This window comes from Ranitomeya variabilis, chromosome 1 (genome assembly GCF_051348905.1).
Source record: "Ranitomeya variabilis isolate aRanVar5 chromosome 1, aRanVar5.hap1, whole genome shotgun sequence".
NCBI classification, from domain to species: domain Eukaryota; kingdom Metazoa; phylum Chordata; class Amphibia; order Anura; family Dendrobatidae; genus Ranitomeya; species Ranitomeya variabilis.
This window is the reverse complement of record NC_135232.1, coordinates 10,188,376-10,216,366: the sequence shown is the minus strand read 5'-3', so window position 1 is coordinate 10,216,366 and position 27,991 is coordinate 10,188,376. Positions and strand designations below refer to the sequence as shown.

General features: G+C 44.5%; 2 protein-coding genes across 2 annotated transcripts in view; one reads left to right on the top strand and one right to left on the bottom strand.

The window, feature by feature from the left end:
• The window catches only part of LOC143793543 (uncharacterized), a 122,835-nt gene that overhangs the window by 47,678 nt on the left and 47,166 nt on the right, over nt 1-27,991 (bottom strand). The gene's annotated exons all lie outside the window — the stretch shown is intronic.
• On the top strand, nt 2-27,430 carry LOC143793552 (uncharacterized). Its single transcript, XM_077280621.1, has 7 exons — nt 2-133; nt 10,618-10,696; nt 11,012-11,191; nt 11,770-11,893; nt 16,255-16,352; nt 16,498-16,606; nt 23,559-27,430. Exons 2-7 carry the CDS (start codon nt 10,619-10,621, stop codon nt 24,740-24,742), a joined length of 1,773 nt encoding a protein of 590 aa, XP_077136736.1. The 5' UTR covers nt 2-133; nt 10,618; the 3' UTR covers nt 24,743-27,430.

Here is a 27,991-nt window from a genome sequence, read left to right as displayed (position 1 = left end):
TGAGCCCCGCCCCCTGATCACATGCCGGTGACGTCACCACAGGTCCTTCAGCTCTCACTGCAGCAGCTCCGTCCTGGTTGTGTGCAGCTCGTGTTCTCTGGTGTCAGCCAGCAGCAGATTTCCCGCCATTCCGGTGAGATTACAGGAGGGTTTGGTGGAGTTTTGGTGCTTGTGGTAAATCTGTGAGAGGAGAGTGTGGGGTGAGATCAGAGCTGTTCCTGTGGAGGCTCCTGCTCCATGTGACTGCGGCTCCTCAGTGTTGGGGACGGGCAGCATTGTATGGGGGATGTGCAGCGTCTGCTCCTCATCTCACGGCCCCGCTGGCGGTGTAGTTACCACGGTGACCGTCCTCTGCTGGCGGTGTAGTTACCACGGTGACCGTCCTCTGCTGGCGGTGTAGTTACCACGGTGACCGTCCTCTGCTGGCGGTGTAGTTACCACGGTGACCGTCCTCTGCTGGCGGTGTAGTTACCACGGCGACCGTCCTCTGCTGGCTGTGTAGTTACCACGGCGACTGTCCTCTGCTGGCGGTGTAGTTACCACGGTGACCGTCCTCTGCTGGCGGTGTAGTTACCACGGCGACCATCCTCTGCTGGCTGTGTAGTTACCACGGCGACCATCCTCTGCTGGCTGTGTAGTTACCACGGCGACTGTCCTCTGCTGGCTGTGTAGTTACCACGGTGACCGTCCTCTGCTGGCGGTGTAGTTACCACGGTGACCGTCCTCTGCTGGCGGTGTAGTTACCACGGCGACCATCCTCTGCTGTGTTGGGGGACACTGAGGACACAGGACAGTTGCAGCGGCCCCCAGTGGGCAGTGAGGTAACTTGTCTTTTGGGGAATCATCACTTTGTTTCCTGCGCTCTGGAGAGATGAGGAATCTCCGGCGCTCTCCTGCTAGATGAGAGGCGGGATGACACCTGATGCCCCGGACCCGTCCGTGCTCAGCGCCCACATCAGAGGCAGCGAGTCCGTCCTCCGCGCACACACGCCCGCTGTCGGAGGGCTGCAGCACATGTCGGTCAGCGTTTACCTTTTCTGTGTGATTTCTCGTCATCGCACACAACTTCCGGCCGTCTCTGGTGACTTCTTCCCTGGGTGGATTGGATGGATGTTACCGACATCTGGGGAGAATTTCGTGTCAATAGCATCTTTACAAATAGATAATCGGTGACGTGTCCAGTGCTGCTCTCCCCGCTGTGTGCACATGTGGCTCTTATGTGCACGAGTTACCACTCTATTGCCTTAGATTATGTAACTATGGGGTTAATGGTAATTTATTTAGGCCGTGTTGTGCGGTGCAATGAAATGATTACAGGGTTCTGCCTGCACATTGTTGTCTTCTCCGAGTAACCAGCGTAGGCCTCGTCCCTTTACTCCTGTGGCTCCAGCGCAGGCCGCTCTCCATGTCTGCTGCAGTTCTAACCACAAGGGATTCGTGTCGATGCTGGAGAATATGAGCGACGTGCGATGAACTTTGTGCAAATCCCTTCATTGGCTGATACTGTTTGACAAGATCTTATTGGTCAAAGAATAATCACATGACCTTGAGCGCGGCCAGGCGGGCTTGACTCTGATGACTTGTGCATATAATATACTATAGGCAATCTGGAGGGACTGAAAGCCTTTAGAAAAGCAGAAGCAGGAAATGCAGCAGCGATTTTGTGAGATCACGGCATATCCCAGCTTAGCCATAGAGATCGGAAAGCCATAGAACACTGAAGAAGCTGCAGATAGTGTGTGACAGCAGTGAAGAAGACTGCATCTAATATAGGGTGTCCAAGGATTGGAGAAAGAGAGGAGTGTCACTGTCTTATGCCCCTCGCAAGAGTATGAATGTGGAGGAAGCTGAGGACATCATGGACGGACACCTCACCCATCTCCGTCACAGCCAGATGTTTCCCAACACCGACGCTTTTGCTTAGTATTCCGCACATTCCCTCTTCCTGCTCTGCTGCCATGACAGGTCATTTTTTTCCGATTGCTGACTTTCAATTCCGCGATTGACATATCTTCTCTGACCCCTAGTGAGATGCCTCATCCCTTAAGCCGTGGCTCTTCAGGTGCTAAGATATTGCACAACATCTTTCAGTAATGTGTTATACTGCAGCGAGGTTGGTGCAGTGCGACAGATGGGCAGGGGCCACAGAAAGTTCATAAATGGAGTCTTTATGTTCAGAGCTCACACACAGAAGTGATGTCCTTCGGATCACACAGGCCAGAACTCAAAACCACCATGTCTTTTGGGTGCGTCAGCCGTCTGGAAGTCCGTGGCTCTGTGTTAGCTCCACACAGATCTGGGATGCACAGAGCCTCCTGCTCTGCAACTTGCAAACTCCAACGCTGACACACCCAAAGCAAAAACTGACAGATTTAAATGGAATTATGGCCTTAGAGCCTCTTTCAAAACCCAGAGTGGAGAGATGGATTCGCCCCACTACCAAACCTGCAAATCCCTCTAAAAATAAAATCCCTTAACCAGTTTTCCTAAAAATCTGACTGAGTCGCTACTTGGACCCAATCAATTCTTTCTTTTATTTTGCCTTGTGACTCAAAGGTGTCCTGCTGTGAACCCAAGGCACTCCAGTGGGTTTAATAGGACTCTGTTCTCATCCTGGGGGACACATATCTGCCCTCGCATATGTTCCCCCTCGCAGTGTTCTTTAAGAACAGTCAAATTGTTTTTGGATGATATGGGGCAGAGGAGTTGGAGGATATGACTGAAACGCCCAGCTTTGATGGTGGTCATAGAATTAGCAGCCACGGTGGTAGTGGCACTCGGCAAATCTAGAGGTGAGAATCAGGAGGCGAAACAAGGACATCAGGACATTTCCCACACTGAAGCTGAGTCTGGGATGATGATGATGATTGTGACACCACAGCATTTTATCTTAATTATCCAGACGTCTTATTTTCAGTAAGCCAGGATCCATAGACTGTTATCTATATGTTGATGTTTGAATTTATTTTGAATTGATTTTGAATTTCTTCACTTGGACAAGAGTCTGAAAATGTTGACTGTTCTTGTAAGTTAAATTGATGTTTGTAAATTTGATGAATGGTCGTGATTTACCTCTTAAGGTACCTTCACACGAAACGACTTTGTAACGATATCGCTAGCGATCCGTGACGTTGCAGCGTCCTGGCTAGCGATATCGTTTAGTTTGACACGCAGCAGCGATCAGGATCCTGCTGTGATGTCGCTGAATAAAGTTCAGAACTTTATTTGGTCGTCCGATCGCCGTATATCGTTGTGTTTGACAGCAAAAGCAACGATACCAGCGATATTTTACACTGGTAACCAGGATAAACATCGGGTTACTAAGCGCAGGGCCGCGCTTAGTAACCCGATGTTTACCCTGGTTACCAGTGTAAAATGTAAAAAAAACAAACAGTACATACTTACATTCGCATCCCCCGCCGTCTGCTTCCCACACTGACTGAGCGCCGCAAAGTGAAAGTGAAAGCACAGTACAGCGGTGACGTCACCGCTGTGCCCTGCTACTGCCGGCGCTCAGTCAGTCAGTCAGTGCAGGAAGCGGACGCCGGGGGACGCGAATGTAAGTATGTACTGTTTTGTTTTTTTTACATTTTACGCTGGTAACCAGGGTAAACATCGGGTTACTAAGCGCGGCCCTGCGCTTAGTAACCCGATGTTTACCCTGGTTACCCGGGGACCTCGGCATCGTTGGTCGCTGGAGAGCTGTCTGTGTGACAGCTCTCCAGCGACCAAACAGCGACGCTGCAGCGATCGGCATCGTTGTCGCTATCGCTGCAGCGTCGTTTCGTGTGAAGGTAACTTTAGAGCAGTTGTTTTGAACTGTTATCTTTGCAAAACAAGGATGCAGGGTGACTGAGCAATGGTGTTTGCTGGCTTGTTGTTTACACATTATACCCGTTTGTTGACTTGCAAGCATTAAAGGATAAACTAAATAATTAAACAATGCGAGTTAGGGTACTGTCTCACAGTGGCACTTTTGTCGCTACGACGGTACGATCCGTGACGTTCCAGCGATATCCATACGATATCGCTCTGTCTGACACGCAGCAGCGATCAGGGACCCTGCTGAGAATCGTACGTCGTAGCAGATCGTTTGGAACTTTATTTCGTCGCTGGATCTCCCGCTGTCATCGTTGGATCGGTGTGTGTGACAGCGATCCAACGATGCGTTCGCTTGTAACCAGGGTAAACATCGGGTAACTAAGCGCAGGGCCGCGCTTAGTAACCCGATGTTTACCCTGGTTACCAGCGTAAAAGTAAAAAAAAACAAAAACAGTACATACTCACATTCCGGTGTCCGTCAGGTCCCTTGCAGTCTGCTTCCCGCTCTGACTGACTGCCGGCCGGAATGTAAGAGCAGAGCACAGCGGTGACGTCACCGCTGTGATCTGCATTCACTTTACGGCGGCAGTCAGTCAGTGCGGGAAGCAGACTGCAAGGGATGTGAGTAAAGCGCGGCCCTGCGCTTAGTAACCCGATGTTTACCCTGGTTACCCGGGGCCTTCGGCATCGTTGGTCGCTGGAGAGCGGTCTGTGTGACAGCTCCCCAGCGACCACACAATGACTTTCCAACGATCACGGCCAGGTCATATCGCTGGTCGTCATCGTTGGAAAGTTGCAGAGTGTGACAGTACCCTTAATCTTATCACCCCTTCTCCTTGACCTGTGAATAATGGCTTGAAGAACAGTTGTGAACTATAAAAAGGGGATATGCCTCTATAACAAGACATCCAAAGATCCAGAGACGCTTTACAAAACAGCCAGGAACACTCTACAGGATAGCTACCAGACCATGGCTCCATCACGAGGGATACAGATTTGACATTCTGCAAGATGTGAGCTAAGGGGACCACGGCCCCAGCTGAATGAATACAAATCTGCTCCATTGAACCCATGGATATGTTTTGGGGAAGCCAGGATTTGGACCCATTGGTGACCTGAGCCCCATGGATACATTTTGGAAAGCCAGGAGTGGGACCCACCGGTGACCTGGCTCCATGGAGATGTACGGAGAAGCCAGGTTGTGACCTTCCGGTCACCTGGCCTTGTACCTCGATGGACTGTCACCTTCCTAAGCTTATCATTACCTCCTCTCTGTGCATGCCACTGGTGGGGGTTGTTGGCCCTGGAAGCTCTGAATTCGTAGCTGCTCTTAACTTGGCGGGTCAGCGGAAGGATGAGATTCTGTAATTTTGCACCATCTGGTGTATTTTGCTGGGACTGTTCTATGTGTTATTTGCCTGTTTTGTGGTATAATAAAATATTGCCACACTGTTTTACCCTCACCCTGTGGTGCCTGAGCAGCATTATACACATGGTAAAAGGAGAGCAGGCGTTTGGTGGGCTGAACCCTGGTCCATGTGGTTTCGGCGAGTGGACTAGAGCACCTGTTGACCCCTGTGTCTCCACATTTAACTATATAAGGAGATTTTGACTCTGTTCCAAGTGACTCTACAGGATGTCAGCGTAGGAGTCCACAGCACCAACTGGAAGAACACATTTCTCCATTATTTTTTTTTTTTTTTTGGTGTTGTCAAAAGAAAAAAAAAATGTAACCTCTTCCAGACATGCGCAATACATATACGGCTTTGTGAGAGCTGTGTTCCCGCAAACAGCAGCATAAGTACAGCAGCATGATTGCGCAGCCTCCCTCTGAGTGCCGCAGCGATTGCGTGCAGGTGTCAGCTGACACCTGATCAGATCTATCATTCTAAAGGAAACAACCTAGGGGATTTTGGCTCCGGTTGGAAGAATACAGATCTGCTCCATTGACCATCAATGGACCATGTATACGTTTAGAGAAAACCAGAATTGGGACCTGCTAGTCACGTGGCTCCATGGAGACTGTCACGTCAATGTATAAAATGGAGTAGGATTTTTCATTTTCCCCCTGTTATCACACACACACACACACACACACACACACACTGCATGTGCCCCCCCCTTGCAGCCCACTGCACTAGGGATATCTGTCTCTGGCTCTTGGAACCTGAAACTCCCCACTGCTGTTCTCCTCCTCCAAGCCAGGATTGTGTGCAAGTCTCTGTTGTCTAAACTCCATGTGCTTGCTAAAAAGAGGGGAAATATTATATAAGCAGTATCGCGCCATCAGGGTATGATAGAGAGATGCCAGAAACATATTCAGAACGTGCGTTAATAGAGCTTCCCAATGGGGCCTCTTGCTGGAGTCTGGCCCCAAGAGAACCAGAGAAATGGATTTCTTATAAACAGAGCGGAATAGCCAAACCACATTTGGATTCAATAGAAAGCTCATTTCAATCTAAGACGAGGGGTGTGTGTGCCATGATTCTGCTAGGTTCGCAAGCACATCTAGGAGTTTTATAAGTTTTCGTACCAAAATGTGCACCCTGGCAGCTAGGGGAGGGTGCAGGTAAACCAGCCCCTTTAGTGATGTCACAAGCCTGCATGTATAAGTCACTGCACTCAACCCAGCCTTCTTTCTTGCCTGGGACCTTAATGCATGAAGACCCTTGGTCATGCATTGTGATGTCTGGATCCTCAACCAGCATGGTTAGCCTGCAATGACTTAAGCAGAATGTGAGTTTTTATCTTTCTTTAATCCATGTTTTTTTTATAATTGCTGTAATACTTTGTCTCATATTGTACAATCTCTATATACATTTTATAAACACTGCCTAATCTTTTTGGAGTAAACTATAAAACTACTAGTTCGTCTCCTCCATGTTCTGTGCAAATTTGTCACATGCCTGAAGTAATTACGCTACTAATTTGGGTTGGCTCGAACCCCTCTGAGGAGAAATCTGAGCTGGTGGCAGCGAAGTGTGTTCTGGGCTAGGTGGGTACCGCTGGCAGCGACGGAACGGGGTTATATAAGCTATTGTCTGGCTGCAGCCTGATCATTTATAATTCCCTCGCTGCAGCGTGCCTGCTAGTCAGTCCACAGTGAAACGGCCCGTCCGGCGACTAATTATCCCAGGTGTAGTTCCCTCACTGACCTGAGGGTAAGGGGGGCACCGGAGAGCTGCAAGTTCCGAAGCGGAACTGGAAAGCAGGATATACATAAATCCCTGCAGTTTGTGATATTGTAGCAGCAGTGGGATAACTAAAATAAGCCCCTGCGGTAAACTGATAGGTCAATAACCTTGTTGGTGTTTTCATCACATTGTAGCAGTAGCGGGATAACATAAGCCCCCCTGCACATGTGATAGCCGTGTGCTGGCCAAAGGTCACCCCCGATCCATGACATATTGGTTGCAGCACGGTGGGAATCGTGACAGACATTTAGAGAAGTCAGGTTGTGATCTTCGGATCAACTGGCTTTGTACCTTGTATGGACTCACTGGACTGTCATCTTCCTACGCTTGTCGTTACCTCTCTGTGTGTGCACCACAGGTGGGGTAGCGACCTGGGATCTCTGAAGTAACATCAGCCATTATCCCAGGTCAGCGGGAGGGTGAGACTCTGTAATGTGCACCATCTTGGGGTATTTTGCTGGGACTGGTCTGTGTGTTATCTGCCTGTTTTGTGGTTCAATAAAGCATTGCCACCCTTTTTTACCCTCACCCTGTGTTGTCTGAGTAGCATTACGCTGCGTTTGTTCGGTGGGACGATCCCTGGTTCATGCGGTTTCGGCTAGCGGACCTGGCCGCCCACCGAATCCCTGTGTCTCCACACCTGTGATCCGGCCGAGTCCGTTTTTTTAGGATTTCATAAAAGTGCCGTCGGCCACAGTTTTGTGCACTTCTGAAAAGAATGATACTGCTGAAATTAGACCAGAGGGAGTCCACAGTAACTCTGCTGCCTCATTATAGTGAGTGGACCCATTGGTGGTTCCATCTGAATCACGTCACTCAGAGATTTAGATGGAAACCCCAAAGTAAGTGGTCAGTGTAGAGCGCAGGATAAATGTTATGTAAAATGTTCCCAATGAAATCTTCAACTCAGTCCACAAAAAGCAAGTCTCCACTCAGGTCCATCATCTGTTAACAGAAATTTAGGTGGGCTTCCACGTTACTGGTAGCACAAAGGCTCTGGAAAAGCAAAATGGCTCCTCACTCTCTAAAAGAAATTCAGCAAATTCTCCTTTCCCAAATCCAAATGTCCCCCTCCCTTCTGAGCCCCAGTGTGCCTAAACCACATATAGCGCCCACATGTTTGGCATTTCTGTAGTGATGAAAGCCCCCCTGATATACAGGAGCGTGTCTCCAGAAGCGTGAGCTGGGCATAATGTCCTGGTCACTACAACTTACTGGTCACTACAACGGCAGATTGCAATTTTCACTCGGCAACATTCATTGCTGCTTGTTTCTGGAAAACACCCATGAAGTCAAAATCGTCACTACATCTGTAGATAAATTCCCCAAGGAGTATAGTTTCCAATACTTTAAGGGGAATTCTGCTCTTCTAGCAATTAGGAGCTGTGTGTATGGAGTCCGCAAAGTATTCTAGGAAAATCTGCTCTCCAGGAGGCAAATAGCGCTCCATCCCTCCTACTGTTTGGCTAAGTAGCACTGTACAGCCACATATGGGGTATTTCTGTATTCAGCAGAAATTGTGGGACACATTTTGGTGTTATTTTTATCCATTTCTCACTGTGAAAATGTAAAACTTTTTCTTTACTGCTCAATGGTATAAAAGCCTGTGACCCACCTGTGGTGTCAATATAATCAATGCACCCCTAGATGAATTCATTGAGAGGTTTGATTGGTAAAATGGGGTCACCTATGTGGGATTCTGCTGTTTTGGCACCTCAGGGACTCTGCCAATGTAACATGGCCCCCTCAAACAAGTGGAGCAAAATCTGCACTGTAATATGGCGTTTCTTCCCTTCTGAGCTTTGCACTGTGCCTCAAAAGTAGTTTTCCCCACATATGGGGTATCAGTGAACTCAGGAGAATTTGGAGCTAAAAAAAAGATTTTTGAGGGAAAAATGTTTTTTTTTTGTTTTTTTTTATTTTCACGGCTTAACGTTATAAACTTCTGTGAAGCACCTGGGGGTTCAAGGTACTCAATACACATCTAGACAAGTTCCCTGAGGGTTCTAGTTTCCAAAATGGGGTCACTTGTGGTGGTTTCCACTGTTTAGGCACATCAGGGGCTCTCCAAACGTGACGTGGTGACCGCTAATTATTCCAGCAAATTTCACATTCAAAAAGTCAAACGACCCTCCTTCCCTTCCGAGCCCTGCCGTGCGCCCAAACAGTAGTTTTCCTCCTCATTTTGGGTATTGGCATGCTCAGGAGAAATGGCATAACAAATTGTATGGTCCATACAATACATTCCGGGATATATAAGGTACGTTATCCCAGAAATGTGCAGAACATATACAGGGATTATCCAGTGAACAGCATCAAATAATTATTTGCTATATTATCCACTCAGCACAGCATGGATTGATAGGGAATTTATACTGCACGTGCACTGATGAATGTGGATTTATTATTAGTTTTCGGTTATGTTTGGCAATGGTTAATTGAGGTAGGAGGCAATTCTGTCTAGGGACTTGTAGCACGGTGTTTCTAATTATTGACTATTATTAATCTTTTTGACGGAATAGGCACAGTCTGTCTGAAATACCGGCAGCACTTGCCCCCTCACCGGTGTAGCGCTAGCGTATTTTGAATCATTAAATTGTATGGTCCATTTTCTCTGGTTACCCTTGCGAAAGTTAAAAAAAAAAAAAAAAAATTAGGTCTAAAGGAAAATGTTTGTGAAAGAAAAGTAAATGTTTACTTAATAAAATGTTTTTTTTTCCTTCCACAGTCCAAAAATTCCTGTGAAGCACCTGAAGGGTTAATAAACTTCTTGAATGTGGTTTTTAGCACCTTGAGGGGTGCAGTTTTTAGAATGGTGTCACACTTGGGTATTCTCTGTCATATAGACCCCTCAAAGTGACTTCAAACGTGAGGTGGTCCCTAAAAAAAAAAAAAAAAAAAAAAGTGTAAAAATCAGAAATTGCTGTTTACCATTTTTTTAATTATTATATTTTTTTAATTATTTTTTAGGATGGCTTTAGAAGCCAAACCATTGCATCTTCAGTTTGTAAACACCAAAGTTGATACTTTCCTAAAAAGAGATATCGTTTTTAGACCGTTTTATACGTTTTCTAGGATTTGGTAGCCTGTTGGTTTCCATGTATCTACTTATAGCCATATAGGTTGACATTGACATTGCCACGTCTGACTTTGCTTCAAAAATCTTGAAAGTGGATCCGGCAATGAGTCCTCAGTCACACACGTCTTTTCCGAGCATTTTAGAGGAATTTTCGTTACTCCGCATAGCTAGCGAGTTCTAGTTTCAGACTTCCCAGTGCATCATGTGATCTGTCACACAGGCTTCAATGTTCTTGTGACTTCCAAATAGTTCAGTTATCGCTTCCAGATCTGGAGCCGACCTCCCAGCCACATGTTCTGGATCCATGCGGTGACGGAGGGTGAATGTTGTTTGGAAAAGACCCACGTCTAAGAAAACTGCTGTGATTCTGCTTTTTGTGATTCACTGTACAGTGCTAAGTATGGCTCACATTTTGGGGTCATTACATCTCCTTCACTAGTAAATCCATCTGCGTGATCCCGTCTTAGCATGTTCTCAACGCAAACTTTTTTTTTTTTTTCTCCATCTGAATAACCCACCAAGGATGGACGAGGACAGGGATGAGACCACCAGAAGATTATTCCACTTGGCCCTGGAGATCGTCTCCCTGCTGAGCGGAGAGGTAACTCCTCTACATTTCTATCAGCTTTATTGTGTTCTGTGACAAGTCCGACATCGGAGGAGGAAATCCAGAATAGAGAGAAGGATTCTCTCCTGTAAGAGCAGTGATTGTGTGGAGCTCTCTGCCCGGAGGAGTTGTCATGGGGATTCCCTATAAGAGCTGTAGAGGGGCCGGGATGTCTGTCCGGAGGGGAATAATATTCCCGGTTATGGCCCCAGATTACTGGAGACGGTTATTGATCCCGGGATTTCTACTGATTGTCAGATCTGGAGTCGGGAAGGAATCTTCTCCCTAAGTGTCTCTCTCCATACACAGGATTACACAATAGTGAGGAAGACACCGGGGGACGGTGTGACTCCCATCATCCATCTCCAGGAGTCAGGAGGGCGGAGCCCGGGCCCCATCACAGAGCCTCCCCCGCACTCCCTGCTACATGAGAGGAACAGGAAGATCCTGGCGCTCAGCAACAAGATGATTGAGCTGCTGAGCGGAGAGGTGACTGCTGGGACATTATACAGCACTGGAGGATTCTGGGGGATGAGCGGAGAGGTGACTGCTGGGACATTATACAGGACTGGAGGATTCTGGGTGATTAGCGGAGAGGTGACTGCTGGGACATTATACAGCACTGGAGGATTCTGGGTGATGAGCGGACAGGTGACTGCTGGGACATTATACAGGACGGCACTGGAGGATCCTGGGTGATGAGCGGAGAGGTGACTGCTGGGACATTATATAGGACGGCACTGGAGGATTCTGGGTGATGAGCGGAGAAATGACTGCTGGGACATTATACAGGACGGCACTGGAGGATTCTGGGTGATGAGCGGAGAGGTGACTGCTGGGACATTATACAGGACGAGGATTCTGGGTGATGGGCGGAGAGGTGACTGCTGGGACATTATACAGGACAGCCCTGGAGGATTCTGGGTGATGAGCGGAGAGGTGACTGCTGGGACATTATACAGGACGGCACTGGAGGATTCTGGGTGATGAGCGGAGAGGTGACTGCTGGGACATTATATAGGACGGCACTGGAGGATTCTGGGTAATGACGGTGTCGTTGTTGTCAGGTTCCTATAAGGTGTCAGGACGTCGCTGTCTATCTCTCCATGGAGGAGTGGGAGTATCTAGAAGGACACCAGAATCGGTACCAGGATGTGATGATGGAGGAGCGCTGGCCTATTGCACCACGAGGTAAGCGATTTTAGTGTGTGTTGTTGTGGGCACAGGCTGCCGTCAATAACTCTTTTCATTCGATACCAAATGTATTGGCAGCATGAATATACTAATCAGTTTGCACCTCCTTCACATTCCACCCCAAAACTTTTCTGACCTCTTGTCACGGTTCACGGGGAGGATACCGTTATCATCCCCTCCTCTCACACCAATTTGTCATGAACCGGGGTTGTTTGGTTGCCCCTGGTTCTTTCTGAAGGGGATTTACCTATATCCCACTTCCCAGTTCCGGTTTGGAACTTGCAGCTCTCTGGCGCCCCCCTTACCCTCAGGTCAGAAAGGGTACTACACCTAGGATAATTAGTCGCCAGAAAGGCTGCCTTACTTTGTACTGGCTAATCGGCACACTGCAGCGAGGGCGATATAACTACTCCCACTCAGGCGGGAACAATAATTATCAACGCAACCTTCAATACAAAGCCTCCCAAGCGCACAGGACAAATCCGCTGCCACCAGCTTCGATTTCTTAATTATCCAACCCAGATTAGTAGCGTAATTCACTTCAGAGGACGTGATAGTTCGTTATAGAGCAAGGAGAGACAAAGCTAGTAATTTTATATTTTACTCCAAAAAAGATAGGCAGTGTTTACAGAAGTATAAAAATATATTATAAAGGAGACAATTATGGTATGTATAGTACAATTACAAATAAAATGGGTTATAAAGATGAAAAAACACTTACATTTTGTTATGTCATCTTATCTCATGGCTGACCGTGTGCTGTGGAGGAGGAGACATATCAAGATGCATCACATATCTGTATAGCAGCTAGACCCCGGACAAAAGACACGTGAAGACTGCTGCTTCACTCAGTTATTTCATAACCTAAAACCAAGCCACTCCCCCTGTGGTGACCTCACTTAGAGGCTGAATCCTCCCCATTTCTTAGAGTTATGGCAACCATTTTTATGCCTAGCTCGCTATATGAACCTTGTATACGAAAGACACAACCGATTAGGATGTGCACCACATCAGGGGGATGCTAACTCAGTCCTTCCAGGTCGGTTGGAGAACACGGCCCGAAAGGGATCCAGCGTGGTCCGCAACTGGGACCTCTGGGGTTCGGTTAACAAGATCCTTACCTCCAAGTCCTCGATGGACCCACCGGCCTTGGCTTGGGCCAGCATGTCCAGGAGGGTGTCTTCCTCCCTGTCTTCGGGCAGGCTGCAGATCGTTAAGATGCGGGATTCACGTTCGTGATGAGCCTTCATCATATTGACGTGAAAATCCTTCCGCCTACCCCGAGCGTGGTCAAGCGTGATCACGTAGGTGACTAAGTTGAGCACCCACAGCTTTTGACCCACCTAGTAGGTCTGCTCCCAGGCGTTCGGGTTGTACCAGTGCTTCTGGTCAGCCTGAGCCTGCGTCATGTTGTCATGCACCAACTGCGTCAAGGTCTGCATTTTGTCACGGAAGCGCATGACATACTCCACTATGGACACTTCAGAAGGGTTCGGCTCCTCTTCCCAGGATTTCCTTACCAGCCCAAGGGGTCCCTGGACTCGCCTGCCGTACAGGAGCTCAAAGGGGGAGAACTCCGTCGAGGCCTGCTGAACCTCTCGGTAAGCGAATAGCAGGTGTGGGAGGTACCGCTCCCAGTCACGTCCTTGGGTCTCAACCAGCATGCGTAGCATCTGTTTGAGGGTACCATTGAACCGTTCACACAAGCCATTGGTCTGTGGGTGATACGCACTTGATGCCAGAGAGCCTCCATTAGGCGAGACATGAATTGGGTCCCTTGGTCGGTAAGCATCTCCCTGGGAAATCCTACCCGTGAAAAGATGGCCAGCAGTGCATCTGTTGCCTTATTCACCCTGGTTGAGGACAGAGCCACTGCCTCTGGCTACCGGGAAGTGTAGTCTACCACAGTGAGGATGTATTGCTTTCCAGAGCTGCTGGGGACGGCCAGTGGGCCCACAAGTGTCCAGCGAGTGGGATCTCATGGGCAGTCCACAACAACTCACCCCTGTATTGGTACGGGACGACCAGCTGTCTTTCCCTCAACCACTCCTTTTGGGATGTTCCGGGTACTGTCTCCCGGTACAATCTCCCTCGTTCCCAGAACACCCTCTCCTTATCAGTCACGGAGGTGAGTGTCTCGGCTAGGTGTCTCAAATTCTCTAGGCTCGCATCTGCGTGCAGAGCGGCCTGAAACTCCTGGCTAGGGGAAGCCAGAAGCGATGTCTGGGTCCCTTCCCCACGGGAACCCTCTGGGACCTGCTCTGGGTCCATCTCTGGTTCAGACACCCCTGTGGCTGAGGAGGGTTCAGAAGGCAGAAAGTTATCTGCGTTCCGGCACTCTGACTGAGGGTGACAGCAGCTACGTAGGCTGTCTCCCCGGGGATTTCCACAGACCCATCAGCCGGCGCTGCTATGGGCTCTACCTCCCCATCCACCCCCAACATTCTAGGAGCAGTGCTACTTATGGGCCAGTTACCTTCTTCTGTGGCACTGATCAGTTGCACGGCATCACCTTCCTCACGGTTCCCCGTGCATCTCCCCATTTCCCTCAGCACCATTGCTCGCTCCTGTTAGGGGTTCCGCAGCCATCCCACCCCACGGAGTGACGTGGCGTTGTTCCGAGGGTCTCCTCCCTGCAGGCCCCCGGATCTAAGATGGCCGTAGGGTCCTGCAGGGAGGTGGCTTGTCAGTGCCTGCTGAGAGCAGGTGCTGAGAAGCCTCCTTCACTGCCTGTCAGATCGCTGATCTGACACAGTGCTGTGCAAAGTGTCAGATCAGCGATCTGACTTTATACAGTGATGTCCCACCCTGGGACAAAGTAAAAAAGAAAAAAAATATATACTGTGTAAAAATATATTTTTTTAATTCCTAAATAAAAAAAATATATATTGTTTCAATAAATAATTTCTTTATGTAAATAAAAAAACAATAAAAGTACACATATTTAGTATCGCCGCGTCCATAACGACCCAACCTATAAAACTTTCCCGCTAGTTAACCCCTTCAGTGAACATTGTAAAAAAATAAATAAAAAATAAGAGGTAAAAAACAATGCTTTATCATCATAAATAGTGGAATAACACGATCAAAAAGACGGATATAAATAACCATGGTACCGCTGTAAACGTCATCTTGTCCCGCAAAAAACGAGCCGCCACACAGCATCATCAGCGAAAAAATAAAAAAGATATAGCCCTCAGAATAAAGCGATGCAAAAACAATTTTTTTTTAATATAAAAGTTTTTATTGTATAAAAGCGCCAAAATATAAAAAAAATGATAAATGAGGTATCGCTGTAACCGTACTGACCCAAAGAATAAAACTGCTTTATCAATTTTACCAAACATGGAACGGTATAAACGTCCATCCCCCCCCCAAAAAAAGAATAAAAAGCGTGTTTTAGTCTGTGACGGCTGCCAATCATAAAAATCCGCTTAAAAACCCGCTATAAAAGTAAATCAAACCCCCCTTCATCACCCCCTTAGTTAGTGAAAAATAATAAAATAAAAAAAAGTATTTATTTCCATTTTCCCGTTAGGGTTGGGGCTAAAGTTAGGGTTAAGGACAAATTGCACAACAACTTTTGGGGTCCAATTTCTCCTGTTACCCTTGTGAAAATAAAAAATTGGGGGCGAAAAGATCATTTTGTGAACAAAATATGATTTTTTTATTTTTACGGCTCTACATTACAAACTTCTGTTCCTTAGGGGGTCTACTTTCCAAAATGGTGTCACTTGTGGGGGGTTTCAGTGTATAGGCACATCAGGGGCTCTCCAAACGAGACATGGCATCCCATCTCAATTCCAGTCAATTCTGCGTTGAAAAGTCACTACGACACTCCTTCTCTTCCGAGCTCTGCCATGCGCCCAAACAGTAATTTACCCCACACACGGGGTATGAGCTTACTTGGGACAAATTGCACAACAACTTTTGGGGTCCAATTTCTCCTGTTACCCTTGGGGAAAATAAAACAAATTGGATCTGAAGTAAATTTTTTGTGAAAAAAAAAGTTAAATGTTTTTTTTTTTTTTAAACATTCCAAAAATTCCTGTGAAGCACCTGAAGGGTTAATAAACTTCTTGAATGTGGTTTTGAGCACCTTGACGGGTGCAGTTTTTAGAATGGTGTCACACTTGGGTATTTTCTATCATATAGACCCCTCAAAATGACTTCAAATGAGATGTGGTCCCTAAAAAAAAAAAAGGTTTTGTAAAAAGGAGAAATCGCTGGTCAACATTTAACCCTTATAACTTGTATCCAAAAGGACATTCTCGTAGAAGTTTTGTGGTTTGTCAATATTCATTTTGGCAAATTCCAGTCTGCCATGTAGTCAGTCACTATGTGGTTGTGTCCCACAGATGGATCCAGGAGGAGAAATCCACCAGAGAGATGTCCCCGTCCTCTGTATCCCCAGGACTGTCCGGAGGAGACTCACAACATCCCGGAGGATCATCAGGTAGACGACGCTGAGCCCTGTACCGCATCTGTATAGGAGGGATGTGGACATTTTTGTACTTTCAGTCATATATGTGGTAATTTGCTGATTTCTCTTGTGGATTTGTCCACTATATTGTACTGAGTTGTTGTGTCTGACATATCAGGGGGACGATCTGACCGATGTTAAAGCAGAGGTTGACGTAGAAGAGAGGGTGAGGCTCGGTCAGCCATGTAGGAGTGAAGCGGAGAGCATGTTATCAGCTGTCACCACAGGTATGTAGCAATGAATTTATAAGGTGAGTTCAGAGGTTTCTCGACGAGGCTCCACCTTAGAGCTACAATATGGAGGACTTATCTCTTTGGAGATACGGTTTCTCCCTGCACAGTCCCTGGAGCCTGTTGTGAACGTTCTCTGTGCACTCCACCATGATGGGGCCGACTTCAGCTCCAAATCAGCTCCCTTCTTAATGAAACAAAGCACTAGCGTTGTTCGCGTTTTTTTCCGTGTTTTTTCACTATAAAACCGCAATAAAACCATGAAAAAACGCATACATTAAAGCATCCTATTATTAGAATGCAATCCCCAATTTTTTGCACATGTTGCGTTTTTTTCCACGGCGGAATCGCATTCCGGAAATAAACGCAGCATGTTCATTCTTTGTGCGGAATCGCGGGGATTCTGCACACATAGGAATGTATTGATCCGCTATGCCCACCATGCGGGGGAAGTAAGCGGATCATGTGCGGTTGGTACCCAGGGTGGAGGAGAGGAGACTCTCCGCCAGGCCCTGGGAACCATATAATTGTTAAAAAAAAAGAATTAAAATAATAAATCGTGATATTCTCACCTTCCAGCGTCCCCCGCAGTCTTCTCTCTCCTCGCGATGCTCCCGTTCCCAGGGATGCTTTGCGGCAATGACCTGTGATGACGTAGCGGTCTCGTGTGAAGCTACGTCATCTGGGATCATTGTGGCGAGGCATTACTGGGAACACGAGGAGCGGGAAGGCTGCCGGGGACGCCGGAAGGTGAGAAGATCAGGATTTTTTAATTTTTTTTATTATTTTTAACATTAGATCTTTTTACTATTGATGCTGCATAGGCAGCATCAATAGTAAAAAGTTGGTCACACTTGTCAAACACTGTTTGTGTGACCAACCTGTCAATCAGTTTTCCAAGTGATGCTACAGATCGCTAGGAAAACACTAGCATTCTGCAAGCTAATTACGCTTGTAAAATGCTAGTTGTTTAGCGGAAAAACGCATGCCAATTCCGCATGCGTTTTTCCCGCGGCAGGGAGTTCCGGAATTGCCCCGGAAATTTCGGCGGAAATTCCGGACGTGTGCACATAGCCTAAGGCAAAAAATCCCAAACTAAAGACTATTACAATATAAGCTTTAATCATACAATAGACATTAAAAATGTGCAGAGTAAGAATAGTGAATGGTTATTATACAGCACATAGTCCACACTCTATTAGGGGTCCCATAAACAATTTCCCCTTTGTGGTTTCAAGACCCTTTAGTGCATCCACAACCTGTACTGTCCTATCATATATAGCATTCACATGTCTAACGCTATATGAAGGGTAATCCTAAGCCTCCCAACATGTGTAGCCTCAATCCCCTGAGGACGCCAGATAGTCTGGTGAAACATGGAGGGGAGGTGAAAAATAAATGTTTATTAAAATGCATACAGGTGCATCTCACGAAATTAGAATATCATCAAAAAGTTAATTTATTTTAGTTCTTCAGTACAGAAAGTGAAACTCACATATGAGACACTTGATTATATTTGTAATGACTCTATTTCACGTGTTTATTTCTGTTTATGGTGATGATTATGGCTTACAGCCAAAAATGATTGTAAAATCTGAAATGTCGTCCTACTGAAATGTCTGTTCAGTAAATGCATGCTTGAAATATCATCTTTTTCCCAATTAAAAAACGCTGCAATAATAAAAAAATTAAATGTATTATTATTCACAATTCTTCCAACTTTAATAGAATATTAATTAATATTATAACTTTTTTTAATATATAGTAAAAATCACCTTGAGGTACAGCCTGCCGTGATGCCTTTATGGAACCTAACAATTTATCCTAAATGGACACCTGCTACATCCATTTAAATGTCACTGTTAGGCTACTTTCACACATCCGTCTTTTGTTTCAGGCTAAATCCAGCTCTTTAGAGAAAAACCGGAACCGGAAAAAATGAAAACCGGAACCCGGTTTTTCCCCCATTGACTTGTATTAGCTCTGGGTCGCGCCGCATGGCCCTGCGTTCCTTCCGTTTTTTTTCCAGATCCGGCTAAAATTCCGATTTCGGCGTCTGGAAAAAACGTCTACTGCAACGTTTTTTGTCTTGGGCAAAAAAGCCTGAAGATCCGGCGCTTCCGGCAGTTTGCTACAATGAAAGCCTATGGGAGCCGGAAGGTGCCGGATCCGGAAAAAGGCGGATCCGGCAGCCTGATCCGGTTTTTTAAACTTAGCATGCTCCAATTTTTTTTAACCAATAATCTAGATATGCTAGCTGGATCCGTCAAAAAAACGGATCCGTCGCATCAGTTTTTCACAATCTGCGCCGGACCCAGTTTTTCCAACATTCGCCGGAATGAGCCTGCTCCATATGCCCACGCCTGATATGGGATGCCTATATACATAACATGTTGTAGAGCAGTGATCCCCAACCTTTCTGACCTTGAGAGCCACATTCAGCTCTGAGAGAGGATCGCGAGCCACATCCAGCTCCTGCCCCCTTCACAATAATGGCAACCAATGCTCCCATTACGGGTACAATGATAACCAAAGATTTGAACGGCAATCGCCCTAAAGCCGTATACCAAGATCCACGGGTTCCCACAACACCCCGATTCAGTATTCTCCCATCACTCACTCCCGCCGCACCGCTCTGTCGCATCCAGCCTAAAGCATCTCCTCTGGTATATCCTCTTGTCTCCATCGTACCAGACCTAAATTATCTCTAAACCCCTAGGACCAGAACATGTGCATCCAGATCTGCCCTTCTGTGCAGGGCTGCTCACAAAATTCACCATTTTCAGATGTGCTCTTCATACTAGTTTGCTAGACCGGGAGCTAATGCACCAAGCTGGCAGACCTCCGCGAGCCACAATTCACAAATGGATCCCGAGCTACAGGTTGGGTCTCTGTTGTAGAGGGTAAAGCGGAGCTGAACTTTCTTCCCAACAGAGAAAAGTTAATACATTCTGGCTCTCACTGAGATAGTTCAGGTGGTTCTTTCACTTCTGTCTCTTTTCTTTCTTCTATTTCCTCATTCTCCCTCTCCTCCATCTCCACTTTCCATGAGAAGGCAAGCCACTGTATGCCTGTTCACCTACTACGCTAATTTCACAGAGGCTAAAAAAAATTTGGAACAAAGTGCCAGAATGATTCTAATAACGCCATATTGCTAAAATAGGTCTGGGTTTCCACTTTACCGCTTTAAATATGGCGTTAATGCTCCAAAGTCCCGAGCTCCACCCAGAAACAAATCGACACTGGCTGACAAGCCTGATGGGGAATGGACCTTCAGACAAACTATTCAATACCAAAGAGTAGGGAGCAGGTTACTTCCCCAATTTATCATGTAGTATAGAAGACTTTCCTGTCTTTTTTGGAGCAGAGACCCGGATTACAAGCTTTTTCTTCATCCCGATATTCCATCAAATTATGAATATTTGTAGACAGGTTCACACCTGAATATCTTCTCCGTTATCAAATTTCCCAGGAAAAGTTACGCCAACAGACTGATTCTATTCTTGCTTGATTTGCACATCTTTAGTTGACACCCAGTAATAAGCGAACCTTTAAATACTTTTCCCATGATTAATATTCATTAGTAAAGGTTTAGAAACAATGCTTTTCCCATTGCTATTTTCTTCAAAACCTCTTAAAAAGTCAGATAGATAAAATCATTCTGTAGCCAAAAGCCTTCCCTTCTTTCAAGGTCGTAACGAAGTTCCTCTGACAACATGGGTTGGTTTCTCCATCTCTCTGTCTTTTCGAAATAACTATAACTACGTTAGATTTCGTACTTTTAGATGTATGATCACATGATAAAAACAAGATGCTTCAGAATAAAATGTCAAGATTCTCATCCAGTGTCAAGAAAAGAAGGCTCCTTCTGTTACAGGAAAGCTGCCTGTGAAATTCAGATCTGTTCTAATCCCACTGGTGGTGCCATTATGGAGGATTAAAAAATGATCAGTAATTAGGTTTTCATTTAGCCTCCATGATGGCAAAGGATTTTGTTCTCTTACAAACTTATCCATTTTGTTTCTTATTAATGAATAATGTTTTTTTAATGTGTTTAAATGTCTTTTTCTATAGTAAATTGAGCTAGGAAAGTGGGAGAGTCCATTCATCATGTCTTCCAGTCATCTGTGCCATCATGGAGGCGAGATTAAAGTCTAATTTTAGAAAAGTATCAATTCTTCTGAATTTTGAATTTCAGCTATTTTTTTGGGGGAAATCCTTGACCACACTAGCAAAAGGAATCGCTTATGATTTTCTTTCTAGATGCAAACAACGAAACTGGGAAAGAAATAAAGGGCAATACGGTCTTAACTGGTAACAAAAAAGTGGTAAGGAAGGGATCCACTCACCTTTATATAGTTGCTACAAAGCAACATGTAACTGGCATGAAATAAGTATCAGCTCATGCAAGGACATCGGTCACTAGAAGGATCGAACAGTGCGAAACGATCGGGAGGGAGAGGTCACTCCTGCGCTGCTGATGAATCCACAATGGTTTCCAACGGATAAAAATTATTCATAAAACAGGTTTACAAGGTCAACAGGTTTCGAGTCTGCGCAGGACCTCTTCATCAGGACAGAAACCTGTTGTGACTGTCAGGAATGGCTGTACTTTTATACCGTATTCTTTTGAAAAAATGAAAAGCCAAACTGGGTGTAACGAACAGAAGCGGAGGCACAGGTGGTGAAGTTCACATTCGTTTTTTGCTAAATCTGTAGAACCCTCGGAACCACGGTCTGGGGGGCTCCGAAGGAGGTGTAACTACGTAAGCCCCAGCGTAAGTCCCCTCGAGCGGGGTCAGAATGGAATGCCTGGAGGACACAGGTGCTACCTCCAGTTGGACCCCGGACATGTGGCAGCTGTCCCAGCGGGACAAACGGACAAGCAGAGATAGCAGATGTCATGGAGCTGACCGGTTGATTCTGGATGTACGGGTAGGAGCTGACACCGGTGGTGCAGGTGTTGTCCAGAGGTACGGATGGCTGAATGGCGGGACGTGACGGAACTGGCGACAAAACGGCCGTCGTCCAGGATAGCTGGGTAGCAGGCAAATGATAGTCTGCTGAGACAGTGTAAGCGGAGTACTGGCAAAACACTGCGGAAGCTAAGCCCACACTTACTGAAACTGGAAGCTAGCAACAGAGGATACTAATTGATCCGGCACCCTCCCTATGGCGGAGGAGCTAGAAATAGTAATCACTAACGCCGTTGGTCAGAAGTACTTTTTAAAAAATGTGCGCTGTCTCTTTAAGAGACCGGGAGCTCACGTGCGCAACCTAAGCACTGTACCCGAGGACCTACAAGAAGCAGGGAGAAGAGAGGAAACAGGTTCTGCAGCAGGACAGCGTGGGGCCGACACAGAGCGGGAGTCCCGCCAGGGACCCCGCAAAGGTACGGGACCGGGTGTAACACCGGGCACATGACAGTGTCAAAGTTCAGCAGGGTCACTGGGCGAATGTTAGTTGTAGATCTAAAATTACAATTATTATGCAATGTCACCTATATTCCACACCTGAATAAAAATGAAAAATAAAATATCAATGATAAAATGTGTTAAAAAGCATTGGAATAAATAGATTGTGAATGTATATGTGTCTGTATATCGGGGGATACAAACTCAAAAAACAGCATATACGGGCTGTAGAGCCTGAATCATGACATGGACCACTGTGCTGCAGGGTGGATTGATTTAAATCACGCCGATTTAAATCATGATTTAAATCACGATTTAAATCAAAAGATTTTTTTCTATTTAAATCGGATCGATTTAAATCATGATTTTAATCATGATTTAAATCACTGATTTAAATCAAAAGGTTTTTTTTAATATAAATCACGATTAAAAGTGAGAAGTGAGAGCAGTGCGCATGTGCACCCATAGTTACACGGACGAAACTAGGGGCAACGATCTAACGCCAGGGTGAGGGGGGGACCCCAAAGTAAGTAAAAATCTTTTTTGTTTTACTATATGGCAATAGGTAGGTGTTTAAAAGCAGCATGTCTTAATTGTATAAACTATTAATAGCCTCCACATTTTGTTCATACTGCCCCTTTAATTCCACACTTCTAGCTTGGTTTCACTTTTGGTTTAGTTTCTTTTTCCATTCAGTTGACATGCCCAAACTTGTTGGATAGTCAGCATCCTACAGAAACCTCTGGAAGAGCATGGCATTGTGAATGTTACACATATACAGCCTTTATTCTACTGAGTTAAACAACTCAGCTTTATCTCATGATGGAAGAACCTTTGGATGGTAAAATATTTTCCTCAAAAAGCAGTTTATTGAAAAAAATCCGATTTAAATCAAAAAAATCCGATTTAAATCAAAAAAATCCGATTTTTTTGATTTTTTTTAAAAAACATTGATTTTTATCCACCCTGCTGTGCTGTTATTTGAGTTTGTATCCCCCCATTAAACAGACACATATACATTCACAATCTATTTATTCAAATGCTTTTAACTTTGTTATAATACAGTTTATCATTGATATTTTATTTTCATTTTTATTCAGGTGTGGAATATAGGTTGTTACATAATAATTATTTGTCATTTTAGATCTACAACTAACATTCGTCCCTTGACTCTGCTGAACTTTGACGCTGTCATGTGCCCAGTTTGGCATTTTTTTTTGCAAAAGAATACAGTATAAAAGTACAGCCATTCCTGACAGTCACACCAGGTTTCTGTCCTGATGAAGAGGTCCTGCGCGGCCTCGAAATGCGTTGACCCTGTAATCCTGTTTTATGAATACATTAGCAGTGCAGGAGTGACCTGTCCCTCCTGATTGTTTCCTTCTCGATGGATCCTCTTCTGATTTAAACTTGTAAAAATGCACTTTTAACTGCATCAGAAACTGAGTGTTTGGTTTCAGCCTAATAAGAATGTTATAAACTTGCCTACTTTTTAATTGGGAAAAAATCACTTAATCTTTTTTTCATCTTTTCAGAAAATCTTTGTGAGAACAACTTCATTTTCTCACTGACTGATAAAGTAGAAGATGAAAGCATCACACAGCACACCTCCGAAGATAACCTCATTACCCTTAATTTGTATTCAGGACTCCACAATATGGATCTATTAAACAATACTCCTAATCATGTGGAATTTACTCTTGATCAATCAGCGATTATGACAACTACAGGTGTGAAACGGTGTGGAAAACAGTTCATACAAAGAAGCAGTTACACAGGGGAGAAGCCATACTCCTGTTCAGAATGTGGGAAGCGCTTTAGAGATAAATCAAGTCTTCTTATACATGTAAGAATTCATACAGGAGAGAAACCATTCTCATGTTCACTCTGCGCAAAGTCCTTCACGGATAAATCAAGTCTTGTTATACATGAAAGAATTCACAAAGGCGAAAAGCCATTTTCATGTTTGCTATGTGGGAAATGCTTTACAGATAAATCAAGTCTTGTTAGACATAGGAGAATACATACAGGAGAGAAGCCGTATTCATGTTCAGAATGTGAGAAGTGTTTTACAAATAAATCGCAGCTTGTTAAACATGAGAGAATTCACACAGGAGAGAAACCATATCCGTGTTCACTATGTGAAAGGTGCTTTGCAGATAAATCACATCTTGTTAAACATGAGAGAATGCACACAGGGGAGAAGCCATTTTCATGTTCAATATGTGGAAAGTACTTTACAGATAAATCAAGTCTTGTTAGACATGAAAGTAGTCACACAGGAGAGAAGCAGTATTCATGTCAACTATGTGGGAAATGTTTTGCACAAAAATCAAATCTTGTTACACATGAGCGAGGTCACACAGGAGAGAAGCCATTTTCATGTCCAGAATGTGGGAAATGTTTTATAAATAAATCAAGTCTTGTTCGACATGAGAGAAGTCACACAGGAGAGAAGCCATATTCATGTTCAGAATGTGGAAAGGGCTTTACAGATAAATCAAACCTTGTTAAACATGAGCGAATTCACACAGGAGACAGGCCATATTCATGTCCAGAATGTGGAAAGTCTTTTATTACCAAAGCCAGACTTAGGGGCCATCATAGAAGCCACACAGGAGAGAAGCCATACTCATGTTCAGAATGTTGGAAATGTTTTACAAATAAATCCAATCTTGTTAAACATCAGAGACGTCACACAGGAGAAAAGCAGTTTTGATGTTCTTTCTATGGAAAATGATTTACAAGAAATTCAAAATTAAAACGCCCCAAGATTGCGTATTCAAAAACAAAACATTCTTGTTTGAAACACAGAAAATGCTATAAAAGTAAAGTGTTTGAAAACATCAGGTTATTCACAGACACTAAACAACATTTTTTTTTAGTAAACTTGTGCTGAGGCCGCATTATGTGTGTGCACTACGTTAAACGTACGGTATATGATGGGAAAAAGCTCCTGGTGTACACATTTACTTTTTCTTAGACCATGTTTACCAAACAGAGATTAAAAAAAACGTCCTTTTGGCCTCAGTTTGGCAATATGTGCCTGCAGAAAATTTATGCCACCAATAGTGATGAGCGAATATACTCGTTGCTCGGGTGTCCTCCGAGTATTTCAGCGTGCTCGGAGATTGTTTTTGTCGATGCAGCTGCATGATTTGTGGCTGCTTATACAGCTTGAATACATGTGAGGATTCCCTAACAAACAGGCAACCCCCACATGTATTCAGGCTGTCTAGCAGCTGCAAAACATGCAGGTGCGTCGACAAAACTAAATCTCTGAGCACGCTGATATACTCTGAGGACTCCCGAGCATGCTTGCTCATCACTAGCCACCAAGACTGTGACTGTTGATTGATGTATACCTCATGAACTTATTTGTCATACAGTAATCAGCCTAAGCTGGGATCTGCGAAACACCCAAATTATATTTTCCTGAGGAAGGGAAAAAAGAGCCTCCTCAACTTTCAAAGCAGCAAAACTGAATTGTCATCATGAACTGGGCTTCCCATTACTGTATTCATAAACCCAGTGTGGAAGAATCTAAGAGAGTAAGTTAGGACACTTAATGTTACTTGAAATTAAAGCACAGTGTCTGCATATTGGGATTCTGGTTTGGCTTTTATCCTAAGTCGCCTAACAAGGCTCGTTAAAGGGTCGACATTGACTGTTAGGATCGCTACTTCCAATAGGTGGCACTAGATTTCTAGTAATCATCTTCTGTGAAGAGACTATTTGCATATTTCCCAGAGGAGCATTGCGGCTTTAAGTCTCCTCATCTCGGCATGCTTATCATGTCACTCTCCGCAAGGAGAAACGTTACTACTTGGGTCATTTCCACAGAATGAAATGTCATGTATAATTCTGACCACCTTAAAACCTAAAGTCAGAATCGGATGCTCCAGATTTGGAACAAATCGAACATTGTTAGATTTCATTCACACATTGCAGTTCTGTTGTAGAAGTGTTGGCTACAAGTCCACAATGAGTGATGGTTCCTAAGCATCTTCTAATCATTTGTACCCAAGCTAAAGCATCTGATTCAATTTCCTTCTGTGGATTCTTTAAGTTATTGGAAAATAGATGTATTTTTTGTTTCTTTGTGTAATTCTTTTTTTGTCTCTCTGTGAATGTATGACTACAGTTAATGTGAATGATCGTGCCTTAGATATTACCAAAAGTTACAGCATCATATTCTCCTATGTACACGGTAATGGCCCTGAGTCCTGGCCTTATTACATTTATATGATTAACCCCTAAAAGTAAGCAAAGGTAATGGTGATAATTCAGTTTCACAGCTTTGAAAATAACATGGCTGTTCTTTTTTTTTTTTTTTGCTTATATCAACAATATTTTCCTCCATTGATCCTGGTCAAAGTTAACCACAGGTCACAGGTATTTATAATTTGGACATCTGGCAAATCCAAGCTGATGCCACCCAAAATATACTCTGTTAATGGATATTTGTATCGATCAAATTTCTCCAACTCAGAATCTGCTGTAATTATCTGGGTTTTGTTTTTGTTGCTTTCCTCTAGCATTCAAATGTATCCCCCATTGTGATGTGTGAATCCATTGTTGCATAAGTCCATTTATATTTCCTTTTTCTTTTCAAATTCATTTCTAATTTTGGCTCAAAAAATGAATCTGCAAACTTTGTCACTATAACTGCGAAGTTCTAAAAATAAGACGTCTTAACCTTATGAAAGATATTTGGTCTTTCTTATTAAAATATGAGGAATAATCATGCCTAGATCCAGAACTCTCTAAGGCTTTCCGAAGATTAATGGATGTCTCTAAGGCTTTCCGAAGAATTACGGATGGTTATGATACTGAAAAGTTAAGTTGGACGACCAGTTGAATATTCATTATTTTACTATCAGCAAACATCTACATCTACACTCACTTAAACCATCAACAAGTAGAGATTTCAAGAAGCTGCCACTTGACCGAGGACTAAGTAACAAAGATCAACTTGAGGACACAAAACAAAATGTTGAACTTTCTAAGTGTTCCAGAATTTATTTGACTACAGGCAGCATTTATTATTTTGTGATCCTCACCAGTTCAAAAACCTGGAAAAATTAAAAAGACATTGGAGGTGTGTCAGAAGATAACCATTCTGGAAAAATTTGAAAATTTCTTCAGAAAAACTTAGGTCTTCAGAACAATCCTCTAGCAAAGGAAGAAGCAAGCAGTCATTTTTAACACATGACATAAAGACGTTTGGCAAAAAAATAATTTCAGTTGAAAAACATGATACTGTTATGGGTGTGGTGCGCAACATTTTTTTTAAAGACCACTTTAAATGTAATGTACAATTTTATATTTTTTTTTACTATTAAAATTCGATATTGATTCATATTTTGGTAGTCAATTTTCTTCTTATATATGCAATTAATGTTTAAGTTACCTTGATTTAGCCAGAAATTGTAACTTTATCTATCATGCGCATTAAACTTCCCTTTTGATTCATCTACATTTTCTTTTTTTTTTTCCCCTACACCCTGACCTCACTGTAGAGAGAGATGATCTGCCCACAGTAACACGAAACCTACAGAGTAAAAAAGTAAAACTTCTGTTCGTCTAAGTGTTGTTATCTCTTCATAAGAGAGACCTACCTCATTTATACATGTTTTCTTACCTGGGGAAGTTTCTCTAGGGGTTTGGCAAGAGGCATCGCTGGGGAATGCAGCAGGCAGGCCAGGAGTATCATAGTGAAGAAACCGGCTCTTCTAGTGCATCTTCATTCTAAGGCCGGGGTCACACTTGTGAGTGCAATGCGAGAAGCTCACACGAGTCTCTCGCATCAATACCCAGCACTGCCGCCGGCACCCGGGACGGGAGTGTGCGGCTGCATATATTTCTATTCAGCTCCTGAGAGCCAGCGGCTGTGCTGGGTATTGATGCGAGAGACTCGTGCGAGTTTCTCATATTGTACTCGCAAGTGTGACCCTGGCCTAACACT

What these genes read in the sequence shown, in the direction of transcription:
- LOC143793552 (XM_077280621.1), top strand. Translation starts at nt 10,619, where the DNA reads ATGGACGAGGACAGGGATGAGACCACCAGAAGATTATTCCACTTGGCC. An exon ending in CTGGCCTATTGCACCACGAG is followed by an intron (nt 11,894 to 16,254) that starts GTAAGCGATTTT and finishes TGTGTCCCACAG; the next exon opens with ATGGATCCAGGAGGAGAAAT. An exon ending in GTTATCAGCTGTCACCACAG is followed by an intron (nt 16,607 to 23,558) that starts GTATGTAGCAAT and finishes TCATCTTTTCAG; the next exon opens with AAAATCTTTGTGAGAACAAC.